This window comes from Ascaphus truei, chromosome 3 (assembly GCF_040206685.1).
Source record: "Ascaphus truei isolate aAscTru1 chromosome 3, aAscTru1.hap1, whole genome shotgun sequence".
Classification (NCBI taxonomy): domain Eukaryota; kingdom Metazoa; phylum Chordata; class Amphibia; order Anura; family Ascaphidae; genus Ascaphus; species Ascaphus truei.
In genome coordinates, this window is record NC_134485.1 from 269,742,897 (window position 1) to 269,770,844 (window position 27,948).

The 27,948-nt window shown below is 45.9% G+C and overlaps 1 protein-coding gene across 4 annotated transcripts in view; it reads left to right on the forward strand.

Moving 5' to 3' along the window:
* Positions 1-6,585: 6,585 nt before the first annotated feature.
* The window catches only part of GGACT (gamma-glutamylamine cyclotransferase), a 44,099-nt gene continuing 22,736 nt past the window's right edge, over positions 6,586-27,948 (forward strand). The window contains exons 1-2 of one of the 4 annotated variants that reach the window (XM_075590769.1): positions 6,632-6,663; positions 12,566-12,744. In XM_075590769.1, the coding sequence (XP_075446884.1) occupies positions 12,591-12,744 (154 nt within the window). In that variant the 5' untranslated portion in view covers positions 6,632-6,663; positions 12,566-12,590. Of the gene's footprint in view, positions 6,664-7,554; positions 7,583-12,565; positions 12,745-27,948 lie in introns of those variants that run through there. The other 3 variants (XM_075590770.1, XM_075590771.1, XM_075590772.1) reach the window with 3 other exon arrangements.

Sequence of the window (27,948 nt, forward strand, 5' to 3'; positions counted from 1 at the left end):
TATATTTGTCTTTTTCTTATAGAAATTGTGAAAATGAGAAACTCAGTATACACAAAGTGAACCACATACAATTATGACACAGGAGTGATTCATGCATCCACAAATTAATAACATAACGTGATCTTAAAGAGAGCGTGCGCATAAATCTTTATGTAGCCCCCTGTAAACAGCTCAGGCTATACCTACAGTATCTTCCTTCTACTGTGGTAAGTCCTGTTAAGATCAGGCGGGCTAGCTCTATATCTAGCAGCCCACTCCGAGGAGCGGGAGAGAGTTCTTCTTCTTTGCTGTGTGCCGTGTTCCTCTCTTTTGATGGTTCTTCGGAAGAGAGAGTAGATTAGGAAGAGTTCGAGGAACAGTGATATCGAGAGTCTAGAGCTGCTGAGTATTATGCCGTGAGCCACGAATCCTGCGGAACGGTCCGAGGATTATCAGGAGGCTACGGACTCCCCGGCGCAGCGTGCCGGATGAGAGCGAGAGGAACTAAATCGATCAGCGTCTATAAGTAGAGCTGATAGAATTATAGACTGGTGGACCAATGCCCTCACCCCCCTGCCAGGGGTGATGGGGAGAGAATTCAAGACCCACCTCGAGGCTAACCTCGGAGGTGGGCCACTGGGTTTTGAAGCCCTAGCTCAGACCATCCTGTCGGAAGAGTGACTTGGAGGGAAGGAGAGGAGGAAGCCTTTGGGCGGAGGTGAGCGGTGTATACCACGTCCTGGCGATTGTATTGCGGCTGCTGGAAGCCTTATCGTCGGGATAGCGTTGGTCTGTCAAATAAAGAGACTGTTCTGCACCCGTAAAGACTGTGTGTGATTTGGAGAGTATAACCCTGGGACACGAGGGGTTCTTCTATACCGGTCCTGTCCCATTACCCTGGGAATATAGAAGATGGAGGCGCTGCACCACTAAGAGATCATGGAGGCAACACCCCAGAAGCCCGGTCCTGGCTCCCCCACAACACCACGGGAAGCTCAGGCCCTCCTGTTCCTAACAGGTACGCACCACACCGCATGTAATCAGCCCCCATGCACCCTAGACACCCCCGTAGAGTCTGGGGGGGGGGAAGCAGGCTTACATTTATAATTGGTTAACAAAACACAAAACCCCAGCGAGCTCTTTTTGGGAACCCCTGACCCCCCACAAAATATATGTATGTATTTACAGTAAGTGTCAAAATGGAGTGCTATTGAGCGTGGCATATGTATACAACAGACGACAGAGAAGCCCAATGCTACATCCAACATGACAGAAATACACAGTAAAATACTTATATATTCTCTTGAAAAAGGGTCATTTAGTTTAACCCTTTGGCCAAAGCATTGTAAGCTTGCGAGCCACGACAAGGCAGACACCCGTTCGCAAGTCCTAACACTACCAGATAAAATACTAATATACCTCTATTAGGATTACATTTATCATTGAACTTTAAATTCCAAATATAAATAAGATGCAAAAACTTTTTTTTTTTATAATGTGGTTGGTTTATTAATTGTTTTATTAAGCTCTCTAAATAAGTCATCATCTTTCTTCCCTTGAGAATTGCAAGCAGATACTGTATTAAACTGCCCGTCCCAACGGGGCTTCAGTGAAGCCAGGAATGTATCAGGTGTAACGGTTTTTCCCCCACCCAATCGCAGATAGGGGACATTACAGGGTGTATGGTGCATATACCTGCTGGCAACAGGAGGGCTGAGTCATCCGCCGATGGTAGTGGGGACACAGGACCAGGCTTCTGGGGTTCATACCCCACATATCTCCTTATGCCGTAGGCTCCAGGAAGTGAAGGTGATCTCCCACGGTAGAACTTATTACCTCTCCCCCCAGTAAGAACACACACCAGGCAGGAGGTATATTGAAAAACAGGAACGGGTTTATTACTACACTCTGCAGTAACAGTTATACAGCAGTCTCCTGCCGGACAGTCTGTCAGGTCAGCTATCACTGAAGATGGTCCCTATACCGTCACAACAGGCCAAGGGCACCCGCAGCCGTCCTAGCTCTTCCCCACCTCTCTAGCGGAGGCAGAGGTATGGTCCACACTCACTCTCCCCCAGAGGGAAAAGCACATGGTAAGGCCACAATCTCAGGCTCTCGATTGCGTGACCTGCCTTCCTCTGATGAGAAGGAACAACTACTAACTTTAGGGCGGTCCAGCCCTTAAGTACAGCCAGAAGGAGGGCACCCTGTTGTTCCAGCTACAACAGGATGTACCACCATCTGCTGTCACTCAAGTGCAGTACCAAAGGTGAAGGGGAAAACCCCTTACTGCCTACTGGCAATCTGATAGTACCAGGGTTTACTGCCAGCCCACTGGGTAGAATAGTAGTCGGGTGGCCCTGCTACACTGGTCCAAACTACCAGGTGTAAAGAATCTGACCAGCTGGGCCTCAAAATCTACCTCCCCCTGCAGGTTTTTGAGTTTTCCATGTGACAGACTACAAGAGCCTTGAAACAAACAATGTCATACTACACAAAGGGTAGGCATGCATTTTTTTTTTTATTTAACTGTAAGGTGCTACCTTAAAGCTGCAGTTCAAGTTATATCCTATATGTGTTTATATATATCTCAGTTCTGTACTATGAGAAAATACTTGTAGCATTTTTTTTTTTTTAAAACAACCATTTTTAAAGACATTTTTAATGTATTCTAATTTAACAAGCATTTTCGTTTCTATAACAACCATTTACAAAGTCACATCCCCTTCCTTTTCAGAGACAGGCTCTGGTACACCCCTTTTGACTTCTCTCTAGCAGTGCACCAATTGTATCTAGTGCCTGTTTGGTCACATGATCTTCCACACAGAACTTTGCATCTTGGGTAATCTTCTGTAGCCCTAACAGTGATAAAAAGAACCCCTGAGACGAATCTTCAGTGATCCATTACAGGAGAACGGATCGATGAGCTAAGTTGCCAATCACTTGTCAGTGTGCAGATTGTATTGATGCACATACTGAATGAAAAAAAAAATTACAATGTTTTTTAGACGGCAGCTTGAACTGCCGCTTTAAACCACACTAGTCATCCTAAATGTGCAAATTTCATTTTTATGGTATATTCGACTGAAGTATATTTTTCTTTTAAGTAGAGACTATTGAATGCTTGTCAGCTCTTTTCTCTACTCTTGTATCATTGAGCACTGCCTCCATAAGGTCATTGTAATTATGCACATTTTTTCCCTCTTAGAGAACAAGGCAAATGAAGGGCAGAGGATACGTTGCCATCACTTAATTTTTTTGTCATTGTCCAGATTTGATGCCTTAAACGTCACTGCTTTTAGTTCTAAAAGAGAGAACACCTTTGCCAGGCTTGTTATAGATGAATGTAATTTCCTTTCTCACGAAGTAGCTTATCCACTAAGCGGTGTTAATTTTTATTGTGCGTGGTACAGTATATCTACTCAAATTTAAAGCATCATTACTACTTTCCCCTTTTTGTTTTCTTTTATATGTATACGTAAAGCGTATGACCATGTATAATTCTATATTCTTGCTTAAACTAGCAATCGTTTGCTGCACCTATTCTAAATCTGTAAAAAATCCTGATTGTCTGCCTAACTGAAGGGCCGCCTTCTAACTTTGTGGTGCAGTCTGCGAAATGCTGCAGCTGCAATATAAAATTTTACCAGGTGTAACACATTATTGTTACCGCTTTCAGAGTGATTGACAGTCTGCTGTCTGCAACATGGCAACAGATGTCTTTGTGATACTTTGTTGCTGAAGGGCAAATATCAAAAAGGCATGTATATGTGAACCTGTTTCAAAAGATCAAGTGGATATAAAGCTTTCTAAATGGTTACTTAGCAGTCAAAAGCATGATCTGTACATTAAAAATTGAATTGTGAATTTTTTTAAAAATGTAGACATTATTATTTAATACTACAGAACTGATTTATTTAAAATATATATACATAGGATTTTTAACATTTTGCTGAGTATAGAAGGAAACCTATAATTAGTTGATACTATGGAATAAACCTAGTTTTGCATAGAAGCATATATTCTTTCTTGTAACCTGTCTAACTGGTATTAACTCTGCACACTAGTGTGCCCTGTGACAAATCCAGGAAAGGGCCTGATAGGCAACATTCCCCAGTAATGGGGAAAATAAGGCAGTGCCCCGGTAACTGACCTGCTTGAAGACGCAGCAGGTTTGGTCACGGTAAACGAGTGTAAGTGACTGGGGGGAGGGGATGGAAAGGGATCATCGGGTTGAAAGCAGACTGTCAAATCAAAACATGAGAGCAAAGGTGCACACACACATGCTAGAAATGGTGCAGGAGCGTGAACGTGGAGGCACATGGTCTCTGGATGGCACGGAAGTGTGAAGCAAATCCAGTTTGAGGTGGATTATTAAATTAAAGAGCGCATATTCAGTAAGGGCAGAAAAGGCACAGACGAGAGTGCGCAGGATGAAGGTTGAATATTTTAATGAGGAAGGGATATGATTTGAGTTGTGGAACAAAATAAGAAAAGTGTTTAAAATATTTTTTTTATAGCCTACTGGTAAGGTAACACAAGTCAATAGTGCTCTAGTGAAGGGCAATTTGGCTTTTAAAATAACTAAAATGATTACAGACACAATGTCGCAGCTCCATTTTAAAGTTTTTTGTTTTAAATGTATTTATGTAATGCTCTATTGGCCTTCTTGTTTTCCATTCCCTGCTAACTTAGATAGTAATTATATATTACTAACTAATCTCTGATCATTACTGTAAGTAATAATCCCCTCAGAACAGGCCAGTTTTTAACCCAGCCAGGGCATTATTGGCCAGTACTGGCCTGTTCTGAGGGGATTATTACTTGATGATCAGAGATTAGTTAGTTATATTCAGCCAGCTTTCAGGTCAGCTCTCTTATATATCGCACTATACTTACTCTGACGACCACCTACTACCATTGTGTGCTCCCTTTAGGGGATTGAAGCAGCTCCTCTGCTTATTCAGTTGCATGTTTAGCAGGCCACGAACAATGACAGGCTATTATATATAGCTACTTTGTCTGTGGATTGTGTCATTTACTGCCATATTGCTACAGTACTTCTCATGTTCAGGTGGCTTATCTATCTACATGCATACCCCGCATTAACGTACGCAATGGGACCGGAGTATGTATGTAAAGCGAAAATGTACTTAAAGTGAACCACTACCTTTTTCCCACTTAGCGATGCCTGTACTGTACTGCAATTGGAATATATGTGCATAACTGATGTAAATAACGCATTTGTAACAGGCTCTATAGTCCCCGCTGCTTGCGCACAGTTTCAGTATAGGTAGGGAGCTGGTATTGCTGTTCAGGACGTGCTGACAGGCGCATACGCGAGCTGCCGTTTGCCTATTGGGCGATATGTCCTTACTCGTGAGTGTACTTAAAGTGAGTGTCCTTAAACCGGGGTATGCCTGTATATGTTTCTCACTTTAGTATAGTGAGTATGTAGCAATACATTGTAAAATTTAGAGGAATAAGGCAGCGCTTATAGTGCCGGCGACAGCTACGCCATGTCGCGTCACAAAACAAATTTATTGACGCCGTCGCGTGCGCTTATAATAGGCGCGGCTTGACGACTTGGTTGCGATCGCAGGAAGTCACTTTAATTTGATTTTTCCAGCGACTGCAGCGTGCCGTCAGCGTCGCCGGCACTATAAGCTCAGCCTAACACTATATTGGTGCAGAGGTTTTCAGTGGTGGAATCTTTAAGTGCTGATATTTTCTAAACAGTTGTCCTGACCACTCCTCACCTGGCTGCCTAACACCCTGGGGCTTTATTCCCTGTCCCCTCTTTGAGTGGCTATATTTTTCACTATACATCTGGACGCTTACTACTTGTTCATAGTATACACATTTTGACCATTATTATGTCCTTATGCCACCTAATCTCTCTCTTGGTGGTATTAACATCTCTACCATTTATTTAGTTTGATGCTTCACTATATAGGCATTTTTTTAGCCATGTATAATTAGTAAGGTCCTGGCTCCGCCGTCTCACTTTATGCATGTTTTAATTACTGTTTATACACACAATACAGTGATATGTTTTATGAATCCCCTTTATTTGTATTAAGGTTATGTTTTAAATTTAGGTGGTGTGCAACCAAGTGAATTCATTGTGAGGGCACAATCTTGTGCACTCCGTTCTGTCTTTTGTCTATTCACTCCAGTTCACAGTCTGCACCCACCTGATATCACTATGATTGATCTATTCTCTCTTTGATCTACGAGTACGGTGACTGAGTTGATCATCAGCCCCCCCCCCCCCCCCCGCCCGCCTCCCCTCCCCCTTTTTTCTGTATACTTCTGTGCCCCTTCAAGTTCAAGCTTGTTACTTCCTTCCTCGGGTATATTTAACAATCATGTTTATATAACCCTCGTTTACATGCAATCAATACAACAGCTTGGCTGTTTCGCACCTTTAATCATTGGTTGTAACACGTTGCATTATGATGCCTCACAAGCCATCATCTACCTTTGCTACATTATTATGTTTTGTCTCTTTATTTACATATGGTGATTATGTAGAAGGGTGGCACCATCATCCGAAAGCATACAGTAAGGAGTGAGATAAGCCAATAAATAGGAGGAGCTACAGTACAAGCAGCTTCTTGTCTTCACAGGCGGCTGTGGCTGAGGAGAAGCAGCTGGTTCTTTATACATACAGTAGTGCTGGTGAGTCGGGGGAACAGGCTATAGAACATGTCGTATGGCGTAATTGTTTCTATTCCAACTTTTACTGCTGTGTATTTTGTATAGAGCTGTGCAGGTTGTTATGTATCTCATATAAATGAATATATGGCATTTTAAGTTTAAGGCCTTGGGCATGGTCAGCGCCCGTGCTGAGATGCGCTGTTGCTCGGCACTGAGCCCCTGCAGCCGCAATGAGAGCGGCTTTAGCAGGGGCTCGCGGAAGCGTGTGTCTTTAGAAATCTTTAGTTGCTTCGCTTGCCGGACCGCAGGACCGGTCACGTGAGCGGTTCGCCCAATGAGGGCGAACCAGCTCCGTGACATCACTGGCCCACCCCCAGACACGCCCATGGACGGCGCGCGCTCTAGGGCCAGGGAAAGCACCGCTTTCCCTGAGCCTCAGCGCGCCTCCGCACGGCTTCAGTCTCTATGGACTAAGCCTAAGCCTGGGAAAGGTGCGTGTGACCGTTTTACGGCAGGGTTGTACAAACCTCTCCTCGGCGCACAGCCACACCAGGTTTTGGGAATAACCAATGCACTTGCATCATCCAGGTGAATGCACTTATTTTTGCATATTAATATAATGTTAGGTGTCTGTCTCAGAAACCTGGTGTGGACGTAAGTCATGAGGAGATGTTTGGAAAGTACTGCTTCAGGGTATATAAGGACAGCACCTGTGACCCCCTTAGAAGATACGGTTGCCCACAGTGTCAGCAGTGGTGTAGAATCTGCCTTCCTGATCCTACCTTGGGAAACGCAGGTATGACACACAGCTACAGTATGCTGCTTATCCCTTCGGTCTGGTGTAAACTATCAGCACACTGTGGGATTAAATACTGTCTATTTATTTGCAAATAAGCAGCTGAGTAGCAAGCACTGCATTTCTGTGGCTAGATCTGTAGAGGTGAGCACCTGGTCCTAATTTTTTAGCCAGTCCTGTTTTTATATCTGCTTCTCTGGGTTATATTGTAGATTAGAAACTGCAGTGAGTGCAAGAGTGAATGAGTGCTGCAAAATCAGGTGACACTGTACCTTGAGCGCAATTCCAGTACAGCAAGTATATAGTCATGAATAATTAACATATCTTAGCAACCGTATCTTATTCCAGGCTTACTTAAAGCATATGATAAAGCTGTAGCTAATTGTATGTTACTGTATATGTTAAAATGTTCATTGTAAGCTCTCTGGGGCAGAGACTAATTTTCCTTCGGTGTACTTTTGTTTGTACTTTATGTATTGTACTCAAAATCCCTTTCCTTCTACTGTTTATTTTGTAAAGTCTTGCATGCAAATTGGATCATTTTGACAGTCAATGTGTCAAAGTGCTTTGCTCCATTTTTTGCCCCGATTTTGCTCCATAAAAGTTTTGGTGAGTGGTTATAGGAGGAGTTAGGGGCGGCAGGAGTCAGATCAATATTATAATGAGATGTATCAAATGTTCTGCCTCTAACTGGTGCAGTTCTCTCTCTTTACTCCGAATAAATCCGCCAGGTGGTGTTAACCTCTACTCCTATGAGATCTGCAAAATATGTATATCTTATATTGTTACAATGTAATTCTATCTCTATATCCAATAGGGACCACATAGTATTCACACACAATAGTAATGCAACACCCTCTTACATTTCTACACCTACCCACACCATTGGTATACACTCCCACTCCACACAAACCCTTTTATAAAGTGCTGTATACTCTGTAGGTGCTTTATACATTTATATTTACACATACACATACATCACTAACATTCAGGGACCATTTAACACCTTAAGTCATAAATCGCATACTGCACACGGGTAGGGATAGGCTTCAGTCACAGATGCATTCATAATTGGTCTAAGCTTTTGTATTGTTTGTTTCTTTAAAAACAAATGCACTTGTATATGATACTCTTGCGTACCTGAGTCTTTCCAAAATCTATAGGTAAATAAATTAGTAGAAACTTTTTCATCACAGAAAGAGACTGGGGCAGACAATCTAAAAACAGTCAAAGAGAAAGGGCAGCACTCGATCCCATGACCAGCGTGTCATTCACCTGGATGAAACTACTTTTACTGTGAGTGACACACTGGTCATGGGATAGAGTGCTACCCTTTGTCTTTGACTGGTTCTATATGCTGCTGAGTGCAGCCACACTCTATAGGGTTAAGTACCTCTCTAACAGAAGGTATTTTAACTCAATGCTGTGGTACCTTGAGACTTTGTTCCCTCTTTGCTTTGCTGGCAATCTCATACAGATGTAGCAGACGTTTTGGGATATTTTGTGATATTCTGCTCCAACACTGCCATTAAATCATACAGTATGCAAACTCTGTGATATTCTGCATTATAACAAGATATTTTGGGATATTCTGCTCCAGCACTGCCATTAAATCATATGCAAACTCTGTGATATTCTGCATTATAACAAGATATGTTGTGATTTCGGCTGGAACAATGAAGCAAGCTACTGTACATCTGTAGGTTTTATGCTGAAAAACACACCAAGGAAACTTGGCAGTGTTGGCACTGCTTACCTCATCTTTGAAGAACATAAAGAGTTACAGTGACACTATTACAGTTTCAATTTTTTTTTGTTCAAATAGTTTTTATTGAGTAAATTGAAAATAAACAACAATACAAAGTGTTTTAAAATAATGAGCGACAGTGCTTCAATAGTGTCTAGGCATATTATATGCTCCACTTCATATTATAGTAACCTAACAATTACGACTGAAATTAACTCCACCCAACCAGTGGGTATCTCATCTGTCTGTTATTACTGAGATACAGAGAGAGAAGAAAAAAAAAAAAGAAGAACAAGAAGCAGAAAAGAAACATAGATAGCAGAGAAAAAGAAAAAGCAGAATGGGAGGGAGAGCTAAGGGAGGGGGTGGGAAGGATGGGAAAGAGGGGAAGAGTAAGGGGGTTTGTCCCAGTTGTTCCTCGCCGACAGGACTTACCTTGCCAAATTCTTGACCCGTTTTTACCGGTTCTCCGGCTAACTTGTATTCTCTTATTACTTTATCTACTCTTCAGTTTCTGCCTCTGGTGCCCTTGTCAAAAGAAGAATGTTTTCATCTTTTTCTGCCTTAATTATTCTCTGTGGACCCACATCTCAACAATTTCAATTATTAATGGTCAAAAATAATTTGTGGAACCAGTGTCCTTCCTATGATGTGTATTTTTTTTGTTTCAATTTTTTTTATTATTTTGGAGAGACATAACAAATATATGATCTTGGAATACATGTGATGTTTTAACAGTGTCACTTGTCCATACAACAAAAAGCATTAACAGTTCGTCAGCACCACTTAAATAAAATATGTGCTATAACACGATCTTTGAACAAGTGTGGTCTGTCTTCTTATTTCCGGTTGTGTTAGGGAAGCAGCCGCTTCCGTAAGCGTCTCTCATGAACTTAACAAAGGAAAGAGAAGAGCAGAGGAAAGAAGAAGAAAAAGATGGGGGGGAGGGGGTGGAAGGGGGGGGGGAGAGCCCATTTGTCTGTATTTATTTCTATGGGGTCCCTAGTTTCCTGGCCATATTTCCCAAATTTTATGAAATTTGTCAGTTTTTTGGCTCAACTGTGCTGTGAGGAGCTCCATCATCTTTATTTCCCTTAGCCTCCGTAGGACCGTCTGCCTAGAAGGCGCGTTCACCTTTTTCCAAGCAGCCGCAATAACACAGCGGGCAGCCGTCATTACATGAGTGATCATCTTACTTTCTGCCGTTCCTAATTCATCTATTGGTTTGGCCAGCACCATGGTCAGCGGTTCCACCTCAACCTCCACCCCTAGGTACTCTCTGATCAGTGTTTGTATCATGACCTAGAATACCTGAATTTTTGGGCAACTCCACCAAATATGAACCATATCTCCTTTTTGCCCGAATCCCCTCCAGCACAAATCCGGGGACCCGGGGAAGATCTGGGCCAGCCTGCTCGGGGTTAGGTACCAATGAAATAGAATTTTATAAATATTCTCTTTGATCGTGGTACAGATTGACATTTTTGCAGCTACCTCCCAAATGTCCTCCCAGTCTTCTCTATCGATCTCTGTATTCAAATCTTCTGCCCATTTGATCATATAGCTATGTTGGGAACAACCCGCTGATCGCGCCAGGCCCAGATATATCTCTGAAATCAGCCCTTTACAGTAGTATCCTTTCCTGCATAGTCTTTCAAAATTTGTTAGAGGTTGGAATGCCGAATCTTTAGAGACTGATTGCAGGTAGTGCCTGATTTGGAGGAAACCAAACACTGGTATATTTATGATTTGGTGTTTCTTCTCCAGCGCCTGGAGTGGTAAAATTATACCGTTATCTACAACTATGATGTGTATTTTTAAATATATGTGTAGTGTGCGCTTTTCATTACAGGGACATTTTTGGGCTAAAAGTTTGGTGTTTATCGCCTTAGTCAGTACAAAGGATATGACTGCAATTCCCCATAACTTCTAGGAGCACATTATTTACCTACTTATATTAAAGTTGAGGGGAATGAGGGTGTACATTTGTGCAGGTGGGAAAAGGGTTGTGTACAGAAGTGTAAGGGATCGAGGGGCACGCTCCCTACAGCGGGTCCCCGTTGCCCCGGCTCCCAGCACAGCCACACTCTCCGTGCGCCCTCCCCGCCGGCTCCTTACCTTCTCCGGTCGGGCACCGCTCCTCTCCTCTGCGGCACACGTCGTCTCCTCCCACACGCTGCCAGGGCGCACGCGAGAATCTTACAGGGCACGCTCGCACCCGATCCTATTTACCGTCCTCCCGCACTTCTGGCTCCGCCTCCCATCAGCTACAGGCAATCTCCACTACTCACCTGGCTGGCTCCCACTCTAGGCACCTGACCCTATCCCTGGGGCCGCTCAGGCATGCCCCCGCTCCGTGTCTTACTCCCATTGGTCCTCTTACATATATAACCCCAGTCTGCCCTCTCCTTCCTCGCTCTGCATAGTTTCTTGTGGCTCTTGCTGTACGGAGGTCTATGCCTGGCTCTCTTGTATCTTTCAGCTCTCGCTCCAGTTCCTGACCCTGTGTGCTACCCTTGGATTTGATCTCGGCTTTCGTTAGACTTCGTGTACCTCGCTACTCCCTGGACTCGGCTTTGGACCTCACTACGCTGCTCTCTCCTGTCCTCGACCTACGGCTTTCGGATCTTACCACTTGGACCTCTGGCGCCCCGGACGCGGCAAGTATCTGGCTAACCCTCTCTTACCAGACCCGGCAACGCACCCTACCACACTCCGGGCACGCCCTCACTGCTGTGGGTGCATGTTATACCCTTACCCACCTCAGTACTGGGGACTGGCCAGGTCTGCGGGCAGTTCAGCGTTACAAGAGGGGAGTGTGTATAGTAGTATTCGATATTAGCTAGTACCTGATCAGTGTATATTTCTAGCCCTGGGCATATCCCAAACCTGTGTACTATTTAGTAATAAAATGATGCACTTGCAACCCTCCTTGCCTGGCTGTTAAGGAGTTGACTATGTACATGGCTTTGCTCAGTCTCTCATGATTGAATAATAATGGGCGCCAGGCCACGAATACTCTTATACATACAGCCAAACCCTGTTATAACGCAGTGCTTGGGGTCCACATAATGCGACCGCGTTATAACGAGGATCGCGGAAAAAATGGCTGCAATCTGGGGCTCCGCGTCCGCCGGAGGAGGAGAGCTGGGATAACTCTTTCAGCTGTCCCAGACCCAGCGGCGCAGCAGCAACCCCACGCAGGACTTACCCGGCATCTGGCAGAGAGAGAGAATTAGTGAGCTGAGGAATTCAGTGGGAAAGAGAAAAAACACCCTATCTGCTGTTTTAAACACTTAATGTTTCTCTGATAGCTAATTAGAAGTATTCACCCCAACGGGAAATGAAGAACTACATTATTCATGCGTTTATTTAAATAGGTCACTGGTTGCCTGTCTTTCCTCTATGGCTTTTGACACCCAAAGACTACATTTCCCAGCATGCGCGCTGCCTGACAGAGCCTCTCTGGATGATTTCGTGATTCTATTTGGAACTCTGCTTGTGTGTGCTGTGCAGGGAGGAAGCCTCATCAGGCAGCACAATCCCAGAATCAGGAGAGGTAGGAGAGGCAACAACTGGATGCATTTTACTGATGTGTGTTTGTTAGGAATTTGCTTTGCTCTGGGCTAAGGGGGGGAAACAGGAGCCACGCTCAGACCGCATTATAAGTGGATCCGCATTGTAGTGGATCACGCTATAACGGGGTTGAGCTATACCACATTATAACTTTCACATACCTTTTTTTGTATCTATACTCATAGCAATAATACAAGACTAACTAGGGCATAACACTAGCAATGTACCTATCAGTAGATATACTATTGCAACACTGAAACATAGAAATTTTTACGTACACAGCATTTAAAAATTTCAGTAGAACACAACTTTGGTCCAGATTCAATATGCATACAAACGTACGGGCAGTGCAATGCTATGGGTGAAAAGTTGGGCTGTGACAACCCATTACCAGATAACAAAACACCATTTTTTACACAAAGGCAGGGGGCCGGTCACAGGATACATGGTCTCTATAAACCAGTGAGCTTACTTTCACCAATAATTGAAAGGATCAGGCTTTCTACACACACCTCCATTGCCATCAGGCACCTCTACAAAATGGACCCTCTTAAACCCAGTGTTATCTACTCTCCCCTATGGGTGCTGCCCACTGACAGTACGGACGAGGTGGCTCCACATAAAATCATGATAAATAGGAAGTTATGTTGGAGTCGCTAGGACTTCTGCTAATCGAGGCAGCAGAAACATAATTTGGGACATTTCTGGACTCCTGTCATTTGGAATTGTGACGGATGGGTAGCTGGCATCACAAAACGGGAATGAAGCCCAGCTAGCTACCCCTAAATCCATGTAACTTGGCCACCTATGTAAGGCTTATTTAGACCAAATGCACTTTAATGTCTGGGAAAGAACTGGGAATGTGTAAATGTAACCCATGTCTGTAAGAATGTATTTCAAAGCCTGTATTCTTTATTCCCTGTGACAATCCTTCCCCCAGTTTAGTGAATCAACATTGTTCTGTGATGTGATTTGGGAGTCAGCCCTGTAAAGTGTAAATTGGATTGTGACTGTATGTACTCATTTCTAAGATAGTAAACATGTAATATGATTTGCATGTGTACATTTCTATGGAGGGGACTCTGTGATTTAATCAGCTGAGGTTCCTGCAGAGAAATGTGTATTGAGACAAAGGCTGGGAGCATGGAGGTGTTAAAGACATTTGGTGAATGGGAAAGAGTGGGCAATCAGGTCTGCTCTGATTGGCCAGCAGCCCCTGTCCCATGTAATGAATAGCCGCAGAGTGCATATATGATGCACTGCTCTTCAGAGAGACTATCTGAGAGACTGAGACATTCTGTGAAGGAGTTTGGATCTTGACTGTGACCAGCTGAAGATACATGTCAGAGGGTCTGCAGTGTGATCAGCACTCTGATATCCTTTCTTGAAGCAGGCCCCTGCACCTACAGAGGCTAGAGCCAGGGTGGGCAACCCTGTCGCCATTCGCCACTTGTGGCGAATTGGCAGTGAAACTGTGGCGAATGGAGCTTCCTCCCTCCCCCTCTCCCCTTTCCTGCTACCTAGTAAACCTCCGGGTGGTGAGGGCAGTCCGCTGACGTCACTCATGACATGCTGTCTGCCGCCTATGCGGACAGTCTGGCGAACCGCCACACAAGCACTCAGCTGTTATTAGGGGAACTCCTAGCCCGGCGCTTCTCTGTGCTCTGATGGCCAGCTACCAGTGCAGCACTCAGCTGTTAGGAGGGGAAATCCCCTACCCTTTGCGCACTCAGCTGTAAGCAGGGAAATCCCCTACCCTTTGCTTCTCCCTGCTCGCACTCAGCTGTTAGGAGGAGAAATCCCCTAGCCTGTGCGCACTCAGCTGTTGGCAGGGGAAATCCCCTACCGGCGCGTCTCCTTTCCTGGACAGCCAGCTACTAGTGCAGGGAGAGCTGAGAGATACTTCCCCCCCCCCTACCTGTCTGACCTCTAGGTACCTAAGCAGAGTCTGAGGCAAGTATACTACCAGGACTGTGCTGCTGCAGTGTTACTAACCTCCATTCTATCAGGGAATACCTACCCTCCCTATCCTGGCTGTCCACTGTTTATCCCATACTCTGCAACTGCATCAGCCTGACAATACTCATAACTGGATCTAAAAGGGTTTTTACATTCAGCCCTTGCTGAACATGTCCTCTCCTGCTGCCCAGATCCCCACTCATGCTGCCTTCATGCTCCCAGACTACCCCCTCTCAGGCTGCCCAGATCCTCCCAGACTGCCCTGACCCTCCACTTTCACGCTGCCCTGACCCTCCCCTCTTGCGCTGCCCTGACCCTCCCCTCTTGTGCTGCCCTGACCCTCCCCTCTTGCGCTGCCCTGACCTTCCCCTCTCGTGCTGCCCTGACCCTCCCCTCTCGCGCTGCCCTGACCTTCCCCTCTCGTGCTGCCCTGACCCTCCCCTCTCACGCTGCCCTGACCCTCCCCTCTCGCGCTGCCCTCATCATCCCCTCTCACGCTGACCTCATCATACCCTCTCATGTAGCCCTCATCATCCCCTCACACTGCCCTCATCATCCTCTCACGCTGCCCTCATCATCCCCTCCCATGCTGCCCTCAGCATCCCCTCCCATGCTGCCCAGACCACCCCCTCCCCCAATGCTGCACCAAGCCTGCCCACACCGGCATCCACCCTGCCCCCACTGCTGCTGTGGAGTTACCCCCTCCCGCCGCCACAGTTCCCCTGCCCTACGCCCCGCGCGTTATGCACCCTCCTATGTGCCCTACGCATAGGATGGGGGGGGGGGTGCTTGATGATGAGGGGGACTGCTGAAAGGGTTGGGGGAGATCTAGGGTGCTGGGGGGAGATGGTGATGAGGGGGTGAGGTGATGATGATGAGGAGGGTAGTGGTGGTGGCGTGAGAGGAGGATGAAGAGGGGGGTGAGAGGATGAGGGTGTTGCGGTGGGAGAATTTATAAACTTGTTCAAACAGTGGTGGTTTAAAATTTTCGCATGCGCAACATAATACCTCAATTTTTACATGGTGTGGCTATTTTCACTTCTAATTCGCCACACCTGTGGCTACATTGAAAAATAGGTTGCCCACCCCTGGGCTAGAGTCTACTCCCCAGGCCCCCAGTTGGTATTGTATCTTGTTTTGTACATCTTTGTTTTGTCAGATGGTGTGCCAGAATAAACCTAATTTTATTCAACAACCTTGTCCTGTCTGGTGCTAGTGATCCCGGTGGTTTTGGTGTAAAAGTACTGGTCTCCCGTGACCAGAATCTTGCAGGGATCTTATACCACAGTCTCTGCATCTCCTTGTGGGCACCGGAAATGGAGCACACAGCTTGGATAAACTATTTGCCCTGGATTGAGACTACCAAGACTCCCTCCAGGATCTTGTAGTGGGTGACTGTCACGGCAGGCACGCAATGTTCAAGCTCAATTTGAGATAGGACGTTGGAAGGTATTCAACAATTTGTGCTGAATACAGGTGAACTAAACAAGTTTGGGTGGAAAGCAGATCCAACTTAAGAGCACACGGCAGAGTGTGGTTTCCTATCATACTTAACCCCCATGTGCTTTTCTGTTTGCAACATTAGTCCCTCCCCTATCAAAATCACTAGGGGCGGGCCTGGTTCTCTTTCTCCTTAGACTGTCAATGGACAGTCCCGAATAGGCGTGGTTATATTTTTGTGACACCTTCATGCACAGGCACTGCACTTTGGTTGCTCCCATGCACATCTAGTGACTACTATGTCGGTTAAGGGCCTTTAGGGGTTAACAGTGTGGGCTCACACAGAGTAAAGTGAAGAAAGCCTAGAAGAAAGCACAAAAAAATGCTTCCATGGTGAATTATGCTCAGTGGTTTATTAGATTCAAAATAGTAATTAAAATTCACTCACAAAATACGTTAGAATGCTAAGCATATATGGTACACGCTGGAACCGGCTCCTCACTCCTAAACCTCTCCTCCAATGTTCCTAATCCCTGCTCGGTTATGTACGGAGTCCGGTAGCAAAGGGTTCCTTCTCCTTTCCTCCTACACGTTTTGCTAGGCGCAACTAGATTTGTCATATCTCTTCTGCCCGGAATAGAGACGTCACATCCGGTTTCAATGCGGAAGAGCTAGACGCACCAAACACAGAGACACCAGGGATTACAAAGACCCCGTACATTGTGCTAACCACATTTTCAAATGTAAGTGTAATTTTTACCCCTTGTATGTATGTATGTATGTATGTATGTCTTTCTTTATATAGCGCCATTAATGTACATAGTGCTTCACATTAGTAATACACGTGACAATCATATAAATTACAAATAACAGATCATGGGAATAAGTGCTTCAGACATAAAAGTAACATTGTGGAAGAGGAGTCCCTGCTCCGAAGAGCTTACAATCTAATTGGTAGGAAGGCAGAATGTACAGAAACGGTAGGAGGGCATTCTGTCAGGGGTGTCTGCAGGGGGGCAAAGCTTTATGTATCGTGTAGTATTAGCCACGGTGCTACTCATATGCTTCTTTAAGCAAGTGTGTCTTAAGGTGGGTTTTAAAGGTGGATAGAGAGGGTGCTAGTCGGGGATTGAGGGGAAGGGCATTCCAGAGGTGTGGGGCAGTCAGTGAGAAAGGTTTAAGGCGGGAGAGGGCTTTAGATACAAAGGGGGTAGAGAGAAGACATCCTCTAGCAGAATGCAAGAGTCGGGATGGTGCATAGCGAGAAATTAGGGCTGAGATATAAGGAGGGGCAGAAGAGTGTAAAGCTTTAAAAGTGATGAGGAGAATTGAGTGCGAGATGCGGGATTTGATAGGAAGCCAGGAGAGTGATTTCAGCAGGGGAGACATTGAGACAGATTTAGGAATGAGTAGAGTGAGCGGTCCCTGCAGCCCCTGCCAGCGGCATAGCTATGGAGCTTCCAGACGGGCAGCAGAGTACAGCCATCGGGCGGGAGGACCAACCGGTCCACAAAGCTTTGTTTTTTTAATCCGGGGGTCCCAGGCAATCAGCAGGCGATCAGCCTGGTGGTCCCCTGTCCTATGGTACCTGTGATGATGCCTGATATGGTCTGCCCAGATCACCGGTAGCCACGGATGGGGATGCCAGTTGAGTTACCAGGAGAGGATGCTCTTGTGACCCCAGTCACAGAGAGCCAAAGTGGGGCAGTTGCCCAGGCAGAGGTGCAGTCGGCACCGCTGCCCACCAAGGTGGTTTTTGCATCCCAGTTTTGGGAGCCCCCCAGATCATCGCTCACCTGCATTTGGAGCCCACACACATGGAGGACCTCGAAGGGACCAGGCAAGTAAGTCAGACCATGCCTGACCAGTGTCCCCATGTGTATAATGTTCCCCATTGACTTTTTCCCTGACTGTGTGACAGAAAGTAAGTTACCGGAGTTTAGTGAGTGGTACCGGGAGGTGGTGCATGCAGATACCGATTTGCCTGTAGACCATGGTATATGGTTTTACTGGTTATCAGCCCCAGGAGCTCCGGCTAGTTCAGAGACAGCAAGGGAACAGGTAGTGGTTCCTTGGCGGTTTAGGGCAGGCTTCATGGAGCAGGGGAAGACGGCTCCCCAGCTCGCAGCTCCCCTCTGGATGTGGAAGCGAAAGATGTTAGGGAAACAAGGGGTCCCTGCTATAGGTGAGCCAAGCAGGACCCAATGTACTGACCACCCAAAAGACCACCCGGTCAGCAGCCCCTTCACCAGACTATGTTCAGTGTCCAGGTGGGGAGGGAGAGGATTGAGGAGGGGATCAGGGACACACAAGGGGATTACGTGACCCATTACAGTGTCCTGACTGAGCCCCTGACTAAGGTGACTGACCAGAGGGCATTGGTGCTGGCAGCCTGGTTCCCCAAATGTGGACAGGCATTTCAAGTTCTCCAGACCTGCCTTGCAGCCTTTTGTGAACCCAGTGGTCAAAGTCCCCAGCCCCAAGTGTGGCAGGGGGAGGAGAGTGTGCTGCTGCAGTGGACAGTTGCCCGGTTGAACTCAGACTATGGAGAGTGCAAGGGGTTCAACCATGCTGGAGGACTTTACCAGCCAGAGACTTTGTTTTATCGCTGGAACCTCAAGAATTTTCAGGCTCAGCAAGCCACCAGATAAGGTGACTGTCCTTGAGCCTTCATCTTGAGGGGGAGGTGGGATGGTAGTGGGTTGTCAGCCTGTATCAATAAAAGTCAAGCCCGGCTGGCTGCCTCTAGAAACCATATGTCAAGGGCTGAAGTGTCAGCTCTTGGGTCTTGTTGTGCGCCCTAATGTATTCTCCTGTATTTCTGTTCCCATTTTACGGTGCCCTACAGGAACGTTAGCTAGGAATGCCAAGTATTATAAGGATCCCTGTTAGGAAATAACTGCAAGACAGGGACTTTGGGAGCAGGAGATTAAGGGTGAATATTAGGGAGCAACTAGGTTAAAAAGTGTATTAAGTGTTGCCGACCGGGGTAGCCGGTAGTACTGTTATGTTACCTGCAAATAGTGTATAATTTGCGGGTACCCGTCTGTACATAAGGACGGGGTGGGCTATAGAAGTCCAATGTAAGTCTGTGAGGAATCTGCGCTCTGCGACCATGCTGTATTTCCAGCCAATGTTAAAGCAGAGTAAAAAAGTGACCTGTTTTGAGGCTTTTCGTGTTCCCAGTGTCCTAGAGACATGAAACTTCGGTAGTGTAAGTTTTATGTGGGATATTTTGGTCGAAATGTATTCCTTTTGTTTGCAGGAGTTCAGGGGACAAAGTTACCATTGGTCCAGTAATTCTCCCCGACGTGCAGGCATGATTTGCAGGTACCCCAAGGTGAATTACACTGGGACTCAAGTGTCCCCCAGAATCCTGGTTTTTGAGCCCGGGTATCCTAGACCCACATCTAACACTTGTATATCCAAATGGGATATGTTTTCATATTAAATTTCCATATTTGTTTTGCTTATCAGACTATTCTATCATTGAGTGCTGGGAACTCCTTTTTTTGTTACAATAAATTGGTGGATGCAAATATATATCCTCGTGTCAGTTTCATAAAATATGAACTATAAAATCACATTTACAAATTTTAAATATGAAAGATCAGAGAGAGAGTTCATGCTTAAAAAGGGTAATTCTACAAAAGCAGCAAGGTCAAGATCTGCGTTGAGCCCTTGGGGGGACATGGTTTGAAGTCTATAGATGCAAAAGGTCTCTCTTCGATGGAGTCTGTTAAACCTGTTCCCACCCCAAAATCCAGGCTGAATTAGTTCTATACCTTTAACTGCAAGGCCTGTGGGATCTTTGTTAGAAGCGCTCAGCTCTATAGCAGTGGAGTGCAAACTTCTTGAGCTGCGCCCCCCTGCTCGGGAGCGGCAGCGTTTGCGCGCCCCCACTCCCAATGACTCGGCGTCAAATGACGTTGCTTGACGCGCGTTGCCATGGTGACGCGTCACCGAAGACCCGCAGAGAGCAGGTGAGTAAGAGGCCTCACGCCTCCCCCGGCTTTTAATTTAAATGCTGTGTAGAAGAGCGCGGGGCCTCTGTAACCACTCCCACCCCCCCTTGGGGGGTGCGCTCCTCCGTTTGTGCACCACTGCTCTATAGCGCTAGTACGGCTCCATATAGAGCCCCTGACAACTTAGAACTACTCCCTCTAATATCGTCCCTCTGTCATCAGGGCGGTGTGACCCTGCGTGGCCTTCGGGTGAGAGCCAGTAAGGGACTCGCCTGTGGCGTGAGTCCCACTATATATTGTCTGTCTTTGGACACCACCCAGGGTAACTTCATAGTAGGCCCAGCTGTATTGTCAGCATAACCCTGAAGTAACTGGTTACTATTTTCTAACACTGACATGCTTAATGGGTCTAAGGCAATGGTAGGCAACATGATATACAAGGGCCGCAAGAGTGGCACTTAAGCCCCTAAAAGGGCAGCACATAATATATTGCCATATAACCCTTCCCTATAACTCCTCCTATTGCCACATAGAACCGCTCTGTATATGGCTGCGGCTATGGTTGGGGAGATTGCGCTGCGTGATCACAATGTCTGCTTAAGCCATAGACTGCACGTGCAACAGTGCGAGGGGGCGCGCAGTGCGCGAGGAATCAGTTACTTTTTAGTCCACGTGCCCAATGAGTGCGAACCAGCTCCGTGACATCACGGCCACGCCCCAGACGCCTTCCAGTCGCATTTACCCTGGCAACAGATCGCTGGAGCTAAAAAGCAGGTGATGTCACGCGCACAGACGCGAGCGCAAGGCCCCCCCCCTCTCTCTCACACTCCATCTCCCATCCCCCTCTCCGGTATATCAGGAATAAATTAATTAAGGGGCACAGTTATAGCCCCTATACATTGGCTACCATAACCAAAGCAGGGGTGCGCAAAGGGGCACGAGATGTTGTTGGGGGGGGCCCGCGGTGGTCACAGAGGTCCCACGCTTCCTCGAAGGCATGTAAATTACCTTACCATGGCTTCGGGCAACGTTTCGCCATGGCAACCAATGAAGCTGCGGGGTCACGTGACGTCACTTGACCCCGCAGAGTCATTTAACTACGGGGGAGAGGAGAGCAGGCAGGGGAGCGCAGGGGGAAACGTTTGTGCACCCCTGACCTATAGGGTACAAAGGGACTGGTGGTGAGAGTATCTGCTCCAACCACGGTAGCCACATTCCTTTGTACAGATCCAGCTGGGTCAGAGGTTTTATCTCGGAGACATTTGAGGAATATTCACCATCTCTATGGTGCGACAGGAACGTGAATACTAATGCAATGCCCTGTTCCCTCCATTCATTAGATAGGGCCTCAGAATCTGGAAGCCCCGGGCAAGGACTCTGCGTCTTTGGATAGGCCCAAGTAAAGCATTGTTTCGTTGGGCCCCAATGCAATTTATCACCAACTATTGGGAGATCTCTCTAGGGACTAAAGGACTGGGAGGGGTTATAGATCTAGTCCCTATTAGTGCTGTGTAACAGAGAAGGGAGTTTATATTTGTGTATCTGATTTATTGCTTCCTGCTTATTATTTTGCTGTTATCATTGTCTTAGTTAATAAACCTATGGGAAAGTGGTTACTTTCCATTGTTTATAAAGAAGGATCTGCTGGTTATTGGTAAACTCCAACATTGTGACAGGAATACATCATTTTAGTTTCCTGGAGATTATCTGTGTGTATGAGCCAATTGATAATCACCTGGTCTGAAGCTCTAAAAAGAATAAAGTTCATAAAGAGAACCACGAGACTTAGCGCTGAAGAATACTTTACCCCTAGGAGAAAGAACTTAGGACCATTCAGCTATAACGGGGTGACCAACTGGGCCAGGCACGTCACTGCTGTTTCCCATAATAGGCGTTACACTTTCATGAAGGTGAATAGTTATTGCAGTGGATTCGATTTATTATATACTTTATTCGGCATGGCCTCCCCATTACCAAGTAGTAAAGAACCCACATGCTCATCAGCACCTACGCAGTTAGTGTCTCTGGGACTGAATGTTCATGTGCAGAACTGGGCTTGCAAGCAACCAATAAAATTAGTTTTTGTACATTTGCTCAACATATATTTATTCTCCAATTTCCTATATTTTCCTCATCTGGTCATGTAGATTTGTTGGTAGTGTCAGGGGCTGGATTTAATCCACTTGAAGCTACCAGTGGGGCGAGCAGTTGTGTGTACAGAAATACCATGTGTCTTTTTCCCTACCTTTTTATTCATGTTTGTTTCCACCCTTCAGGTGAGGGGCACATTGTATTTTCAGTATCTTTGCTGCCTAGACTTGCACTCCATTACAAAAGCTGTTACACATGCATTATATTGCATGGCATTATTAATGTTAGAAATACACATTTCACGTTCTTTTGGGGAAGCATGATCTAGAACAGGGGAGCGCAATCTTTTTCCCTGCCGTCTGGCCCCCTCTCCTCGCGCTCCCCCCTCCCGCTTACCTTGCTTCAGACGTTCTGACTTTGCCACGGCAACGCAACATCACATGACCCCACTGCGTCATTCGGTGCTGCGTTGCCATGGTGACGCGTGACCAGGAGCGTCTGAAACAAGGTAAGTAGAAGTTTACAAAGGCCCTGCAGCTCCCCTGGCATTAATTTAAATGTATTCGGGAAGCGTGCGGAGTCTTCTGTAAACCCCACGCCACCCCACTTTGCGCACCGCTGTTTTAGATCATTAATTGAATATACAACAGATTGACAGAGCAGTTTCTGGGTGTTAGCCCTTCTTCAGGATTGCACCTCAGGAAGGAATCCCACCCCCCCTCCACCTTGCGCACCGCTGACCTAGAAACACAAACAGACGTGAATATAAAAATATTGTGTTGATGTAAGCAAATCAATCTGCTGTTACAGTATATATAGTTATAGTAAAATGAAAAATGACATGTTACATAAAGATACATATTACCCTCATCTCCTCCTGCCCATCTCTTTGGCGTTCTTGAAGCCTGTTCTCCCTGGGCTTCTCTCCTTTATTGCTTCTTGTCACATATTCCTCCCTTGCATCTCCTTATTTCCACCTTGCTACAGTATTTAGTGGTCTTTACATTTTATACTATTTTTTCATTTACTAAAATGGGCTTGAAAATTCTGGATCTGTAGACTTATTTGGTCATATCTGTGTGAGCACTTGTACAAACCAGTTATATGACTATATCTAATAATCAAACTCCTGTCCAAGCTGAAATAGTTTGTCCGCCTGTGCTGGAATGATTCTTAAGACTATTTGTGCTTCCTGGTGTTTGTTCTCTTGTGCTGCATGACATTTGCAAACACCTGTTGTATTTATAGATTTTCTATGTTTAGCTTGGCCCAGATTTGTGCATACAACATACAGTGTAATAATATATATAAGATACTTAAAGCAAGATTAAAAATAAATGAGAGAGAGAGAGAGAGAAAAAAAAAAAAAGAGAGCGAGCGCACTCCCCATAGCGTAAAATTGTAAATTTATTCTGGGAAAAGGATGGGGGGGGAAAGAATATCACTCACAAGGGTTTTTAAAATACAGGCAATTGTGATCATATATATTGTCACCGCCAAGCCAGGGTCTAAACTTGTGGTCCGCGACCCAATTCTCGCTCGACAGTGCCTAGGGGGGGGGGGGGATCCGGAAGGTCAAAGGTCACTGCTGCAAGTCCTCCAAACAATCTGTACGGAACCTCAGCAGGATCTCCTGATGTTTCCAGCCAGAAATTTTGCTCTGCGCGTGTTCCGGCTTGTACACACGCGCTGCGTGATGACGTAATGTCTTTACGTATTGACGTAGTCCTGGCACGTTTCGTCGCACACGGGCGACTTTCTCAAAGGCAGTATAGAGGAGTCTACCAGCTTCCTATTTAATTTATCCTCTATACTGCCTTTGAGAAAGTCGCCCGCGTGCGACGAAACGCGTCAGGACAACGTCAATACGTAAAGACATTACGTCATCACGTAGCGCGTGTTCAAGCCGGAACACGCGCGGAGCAAAATTTGTGGCTGGAAGCATCAGGAGATCCTGCAGAGATAATTTGTCAGCACTGCACAAACATACTCAACTTGAGGAGAATTTGGCCATTGCCCTGAGTTCACAAGGTCTCTGCAAACAGACACAACGAGCGCTCGGAGAAATGAAGATTTCAGACACAAAGCAGTTCTTTTTCTTCATTTCTAATTTATTTAAGGTTCACAAGCAGTATTTATAGGTATTCACAAAGGCAGTTTCTGTGCAGTAACCAATATGTCAATGTCTGGGAAGTATTATTGATGGATGTCCAATAAAGCACCTTTTTGTTTATAAAATGTCCTGGCGCCCATCTTTGTCATATTCAAGTATCCTTACCCAGCCAGCACCTACCCTGGAAAGACCGAGCACTGCCATGTATATAGTAGAACTGACCTCCTTTAGAGCCTTTTTTTTTTTCAAAAAACACCCAACATCCTTGTCTTTCAGTTATCATTAAAATGTAATTAAATGTCCTTTGGTGACTGTGATCCATGCACTCATTCTAACTAGCACCAGCTTTACTTGCCCTATATTATGAACTTGGAGAGTTGGTACCTCAAAGAAATTAAAACGTATATATTCAATGATAAAAAAAAGTGTCATAACAAATGCATCTTTCTTTTACGTGCCCCATGACCACCAACACATTAAGAGAGTTAGCTTCTTCCAGCTGGGGGTACGTCAATGCTGACCACTTGAAGCTTAAACAACAGGTTTAAACAAGCAGCACTCAAATCTAAACTGTAATCCACCTGAGGTGTTGCGTGCATGTACAAAGGTACTTTTTATAAAAAGTTTATTGAAAATCACAGCATAGTGAAAGCAGCCAACGTTTTGGTTCCCAGGGGTTCCAACTCGAATTCCAGTATGCTAATTGCATATTTCGGTGCGTCTGCAAGAATCTTTCTTAAGAATTGTATCATCATCAGAAGAACAGATTTCATCTTTGGAGGAAGAAGGTGAGATCGGAGATGTGTTAGAGCGCACGAAAGAAAATAAAAATAAAAAACTCACAAAATGGTGATTTTATTATTTTTCTTCAAAACATTGTCAGCAAAGTGGTTTGAAACTAGTTTGTGCATCTTCAACAAGCAAGCTCAGCCATAAACCTGGGAGCCTGTGCGGGGCCCATTAAACTGCGGGGCACTAGCGGCTGCCTGTTTTGTCTAATGGAAGAGCCCACTCTGCTAAAACAAATTAACAGGAGAAGTGAGAATAACTAAGGTTAGTGAGCATTGGGTCCAGATTACGACAGGTTCGTAGGTTTTACAGATGTAACCCTTGTCCCCCCCCCCCAGACACAGATGCTATATCTAGGGTGTGTGAGGGCTGGTTACATATGCTCGAGTGGTGCATACCTGCCGGTAACAGGAGGGCCTGAGCTTCCCGCGATGTTGTTGGGGAGACAGGACCAGGCTTCTGGGGTAGTTGCCTCATTCTTTTAGTGGTGGTGCAGCGCCTCCATCCTCTATACCTTCCCAGGGTATGGGGTAGGACCCGCATAGAAGAAGTGACCCCTGGTCCCTGGGTGGATGCTCCAGAATCACACAACAGTCTTTAGTAAGATCAGCAATGTCTCTCTTTATTGTATCTAGATGACACACAGCAGCCATGCAGCATACAGCTGCAACAGCAATAGCAGTAGCAGCACACACAGAGATCCCAAGGTGTACAGCCTTTCTCCTCTCTTCTCCTTCCCTCCAAGAGGTACTCCACAGGATGGTCTGTGAGGGGCCTCAATACCCAGTGCCCACCTCAGAGGGTCCCCTCTGGGTGGGGGTAGATCCTCCCCATCACCCCCTCATCAGGGTGAGGTGCATTGGTTCCACCGGAGCTTTGCTCACTCGCTGACTATCATAGGCCAGAGTCCTCTTAGTGTCTCTCCTGCTCCCAGGAGAGATCTCGACCTACTCCGCTCTCTTCCAACTCCCAGGACAGACTCGGATAGACTCCCCAAGTAGACTAACTGTCACTTACAGGAATGGGCTGCTAAATAGTCTCAGCCCCACCCCTCATGATGTCAGCAGGACCTCCCCTCTGTCTCATGCCTGCAGCAGAGTCAGGGGCCTGCATCTATCACTCAGGGCAGGGCTTGAAGGGGGGAAAACCCATGATTACTACTGGTGCCTGCCCTTAACAGGACTTACCTCAGTAGGAGAAAGATATGTATAGCCTGTGCTGTTTACAGGGGGCTACACAGATTTTAGAGCAGGACTATGCAAAATAATTCATTTAAAAAAATCCGGACTAGAATTTTCTTGGTGTCAAGTTTGCCAAATGATCTTGTCGAAGCTCATGGATGCATATTTGCAGATCCCAATAAGATTTCACCATACATTTCTGCCTTTCTCTGTTATGGGCAAGTATTTCCCTTTTACAGCCCTTTCATTCGATTTAACAACAGCTTCAAGAACCTTTGCAAAGATGTTATCCGTATTGACAACAGGGTATCTTTATTATGCCCTATCTGGATATGTTTCTAAATTGCACAAGTTCAAAGGCACGGGTTATTTTTCATGTGGATGAAGCCTTACAGATACTTGGGGATTATGACTGGGTTGTAATTTGATTTTAAAAAAAATAGGTTTTGAGGACAAATACCAGGATTTCATCGAATAGATAGTGCTATTTGAATAGAGAAGGATGCAAGACGGCTACAGGCTGTTTGGAAAGAATGCCATTGCTAGAGGATTGCACAAACCTACTTGGGAGACTTTAAACTAAAAGCATGTGATCAGCGCTCAAACCTATAAAACTATACCTAAATATTAACTAAAATAACCAGGTGCTTTACAAGAATAAATTGAATATTTAAAGTGTCCCCTATAAGGAAAAACCTAATGTGAATTCCTCACAGCCTGTTGTGGCAGGTTTGGGGAATGGCTGCCTTGGGAATATAACAACCCTATCCACAAGGGCTGTATACCATACACAGAGAGATAACAAATGACACAGATAAAACACAGACAATAATTCCCTGGCGCAATATCAGATAATAAACCTGACGAATCGGAGTAGTCCCATGAATCAAAAGATGGTATAAAGAAGATCCACAGTCCACAATGTCCCGTTCTTTTACACAGAATGCTGGTCTGAAAATACAAATAAAACAACCATTGCGCAGTACCCTATGGTCAGTAATCCAAGACCCCACCGTTGCTATCTACTTACTTAAAAATAGATAAGAATGGGCCTCAAAAGGTTTCTTTAAGTCCCCCCACGATTGGCTCCGACTGATTCCTGCTGCTGGTATCACGCTTTACACTTCCAGCATCAGCATCACCATACCGATTGGGAACAGAAAGGGGCACCAATAGTATAGCACTATAACATTTATTGTTAAAAAATGACAAGCATAAAAACATGCACTCACATGCGAGAATGCCCTATGCGTGTCCTACAACGTGCCGTCCGCTTCACATGGGAGGATGTCGAGGGATTGCAGGGGGAGGCTGGAGCCGGCGTGGGTCCCCGCTTCGTGGCCGCGACTCGGAGCGCCTAGTCCCTCCTCCGATGACGTTCCCCGTCAATCAACCTCCTTTCCTTCCACAGGGTCTGCACGTTGCAGCACGTTCAACAAGCTCCACCCTACGCGCGTTTCGTGACTCTGACGTCACTTCTTCAGGGGAAAGTCAGAGCAAGGGGCAAGAGTCACGAAACGCGCGTAGGGTGGAGCTTGTTGAACGTGCTGCAACGTGCAGACCCTGTGGAAGGAAAGGAGGTTGATTGACGGGGAACGTCATCGGAGGAGGGACTAGGCGCTCCGAGTCGCGGCCACGAAACTGGGAAT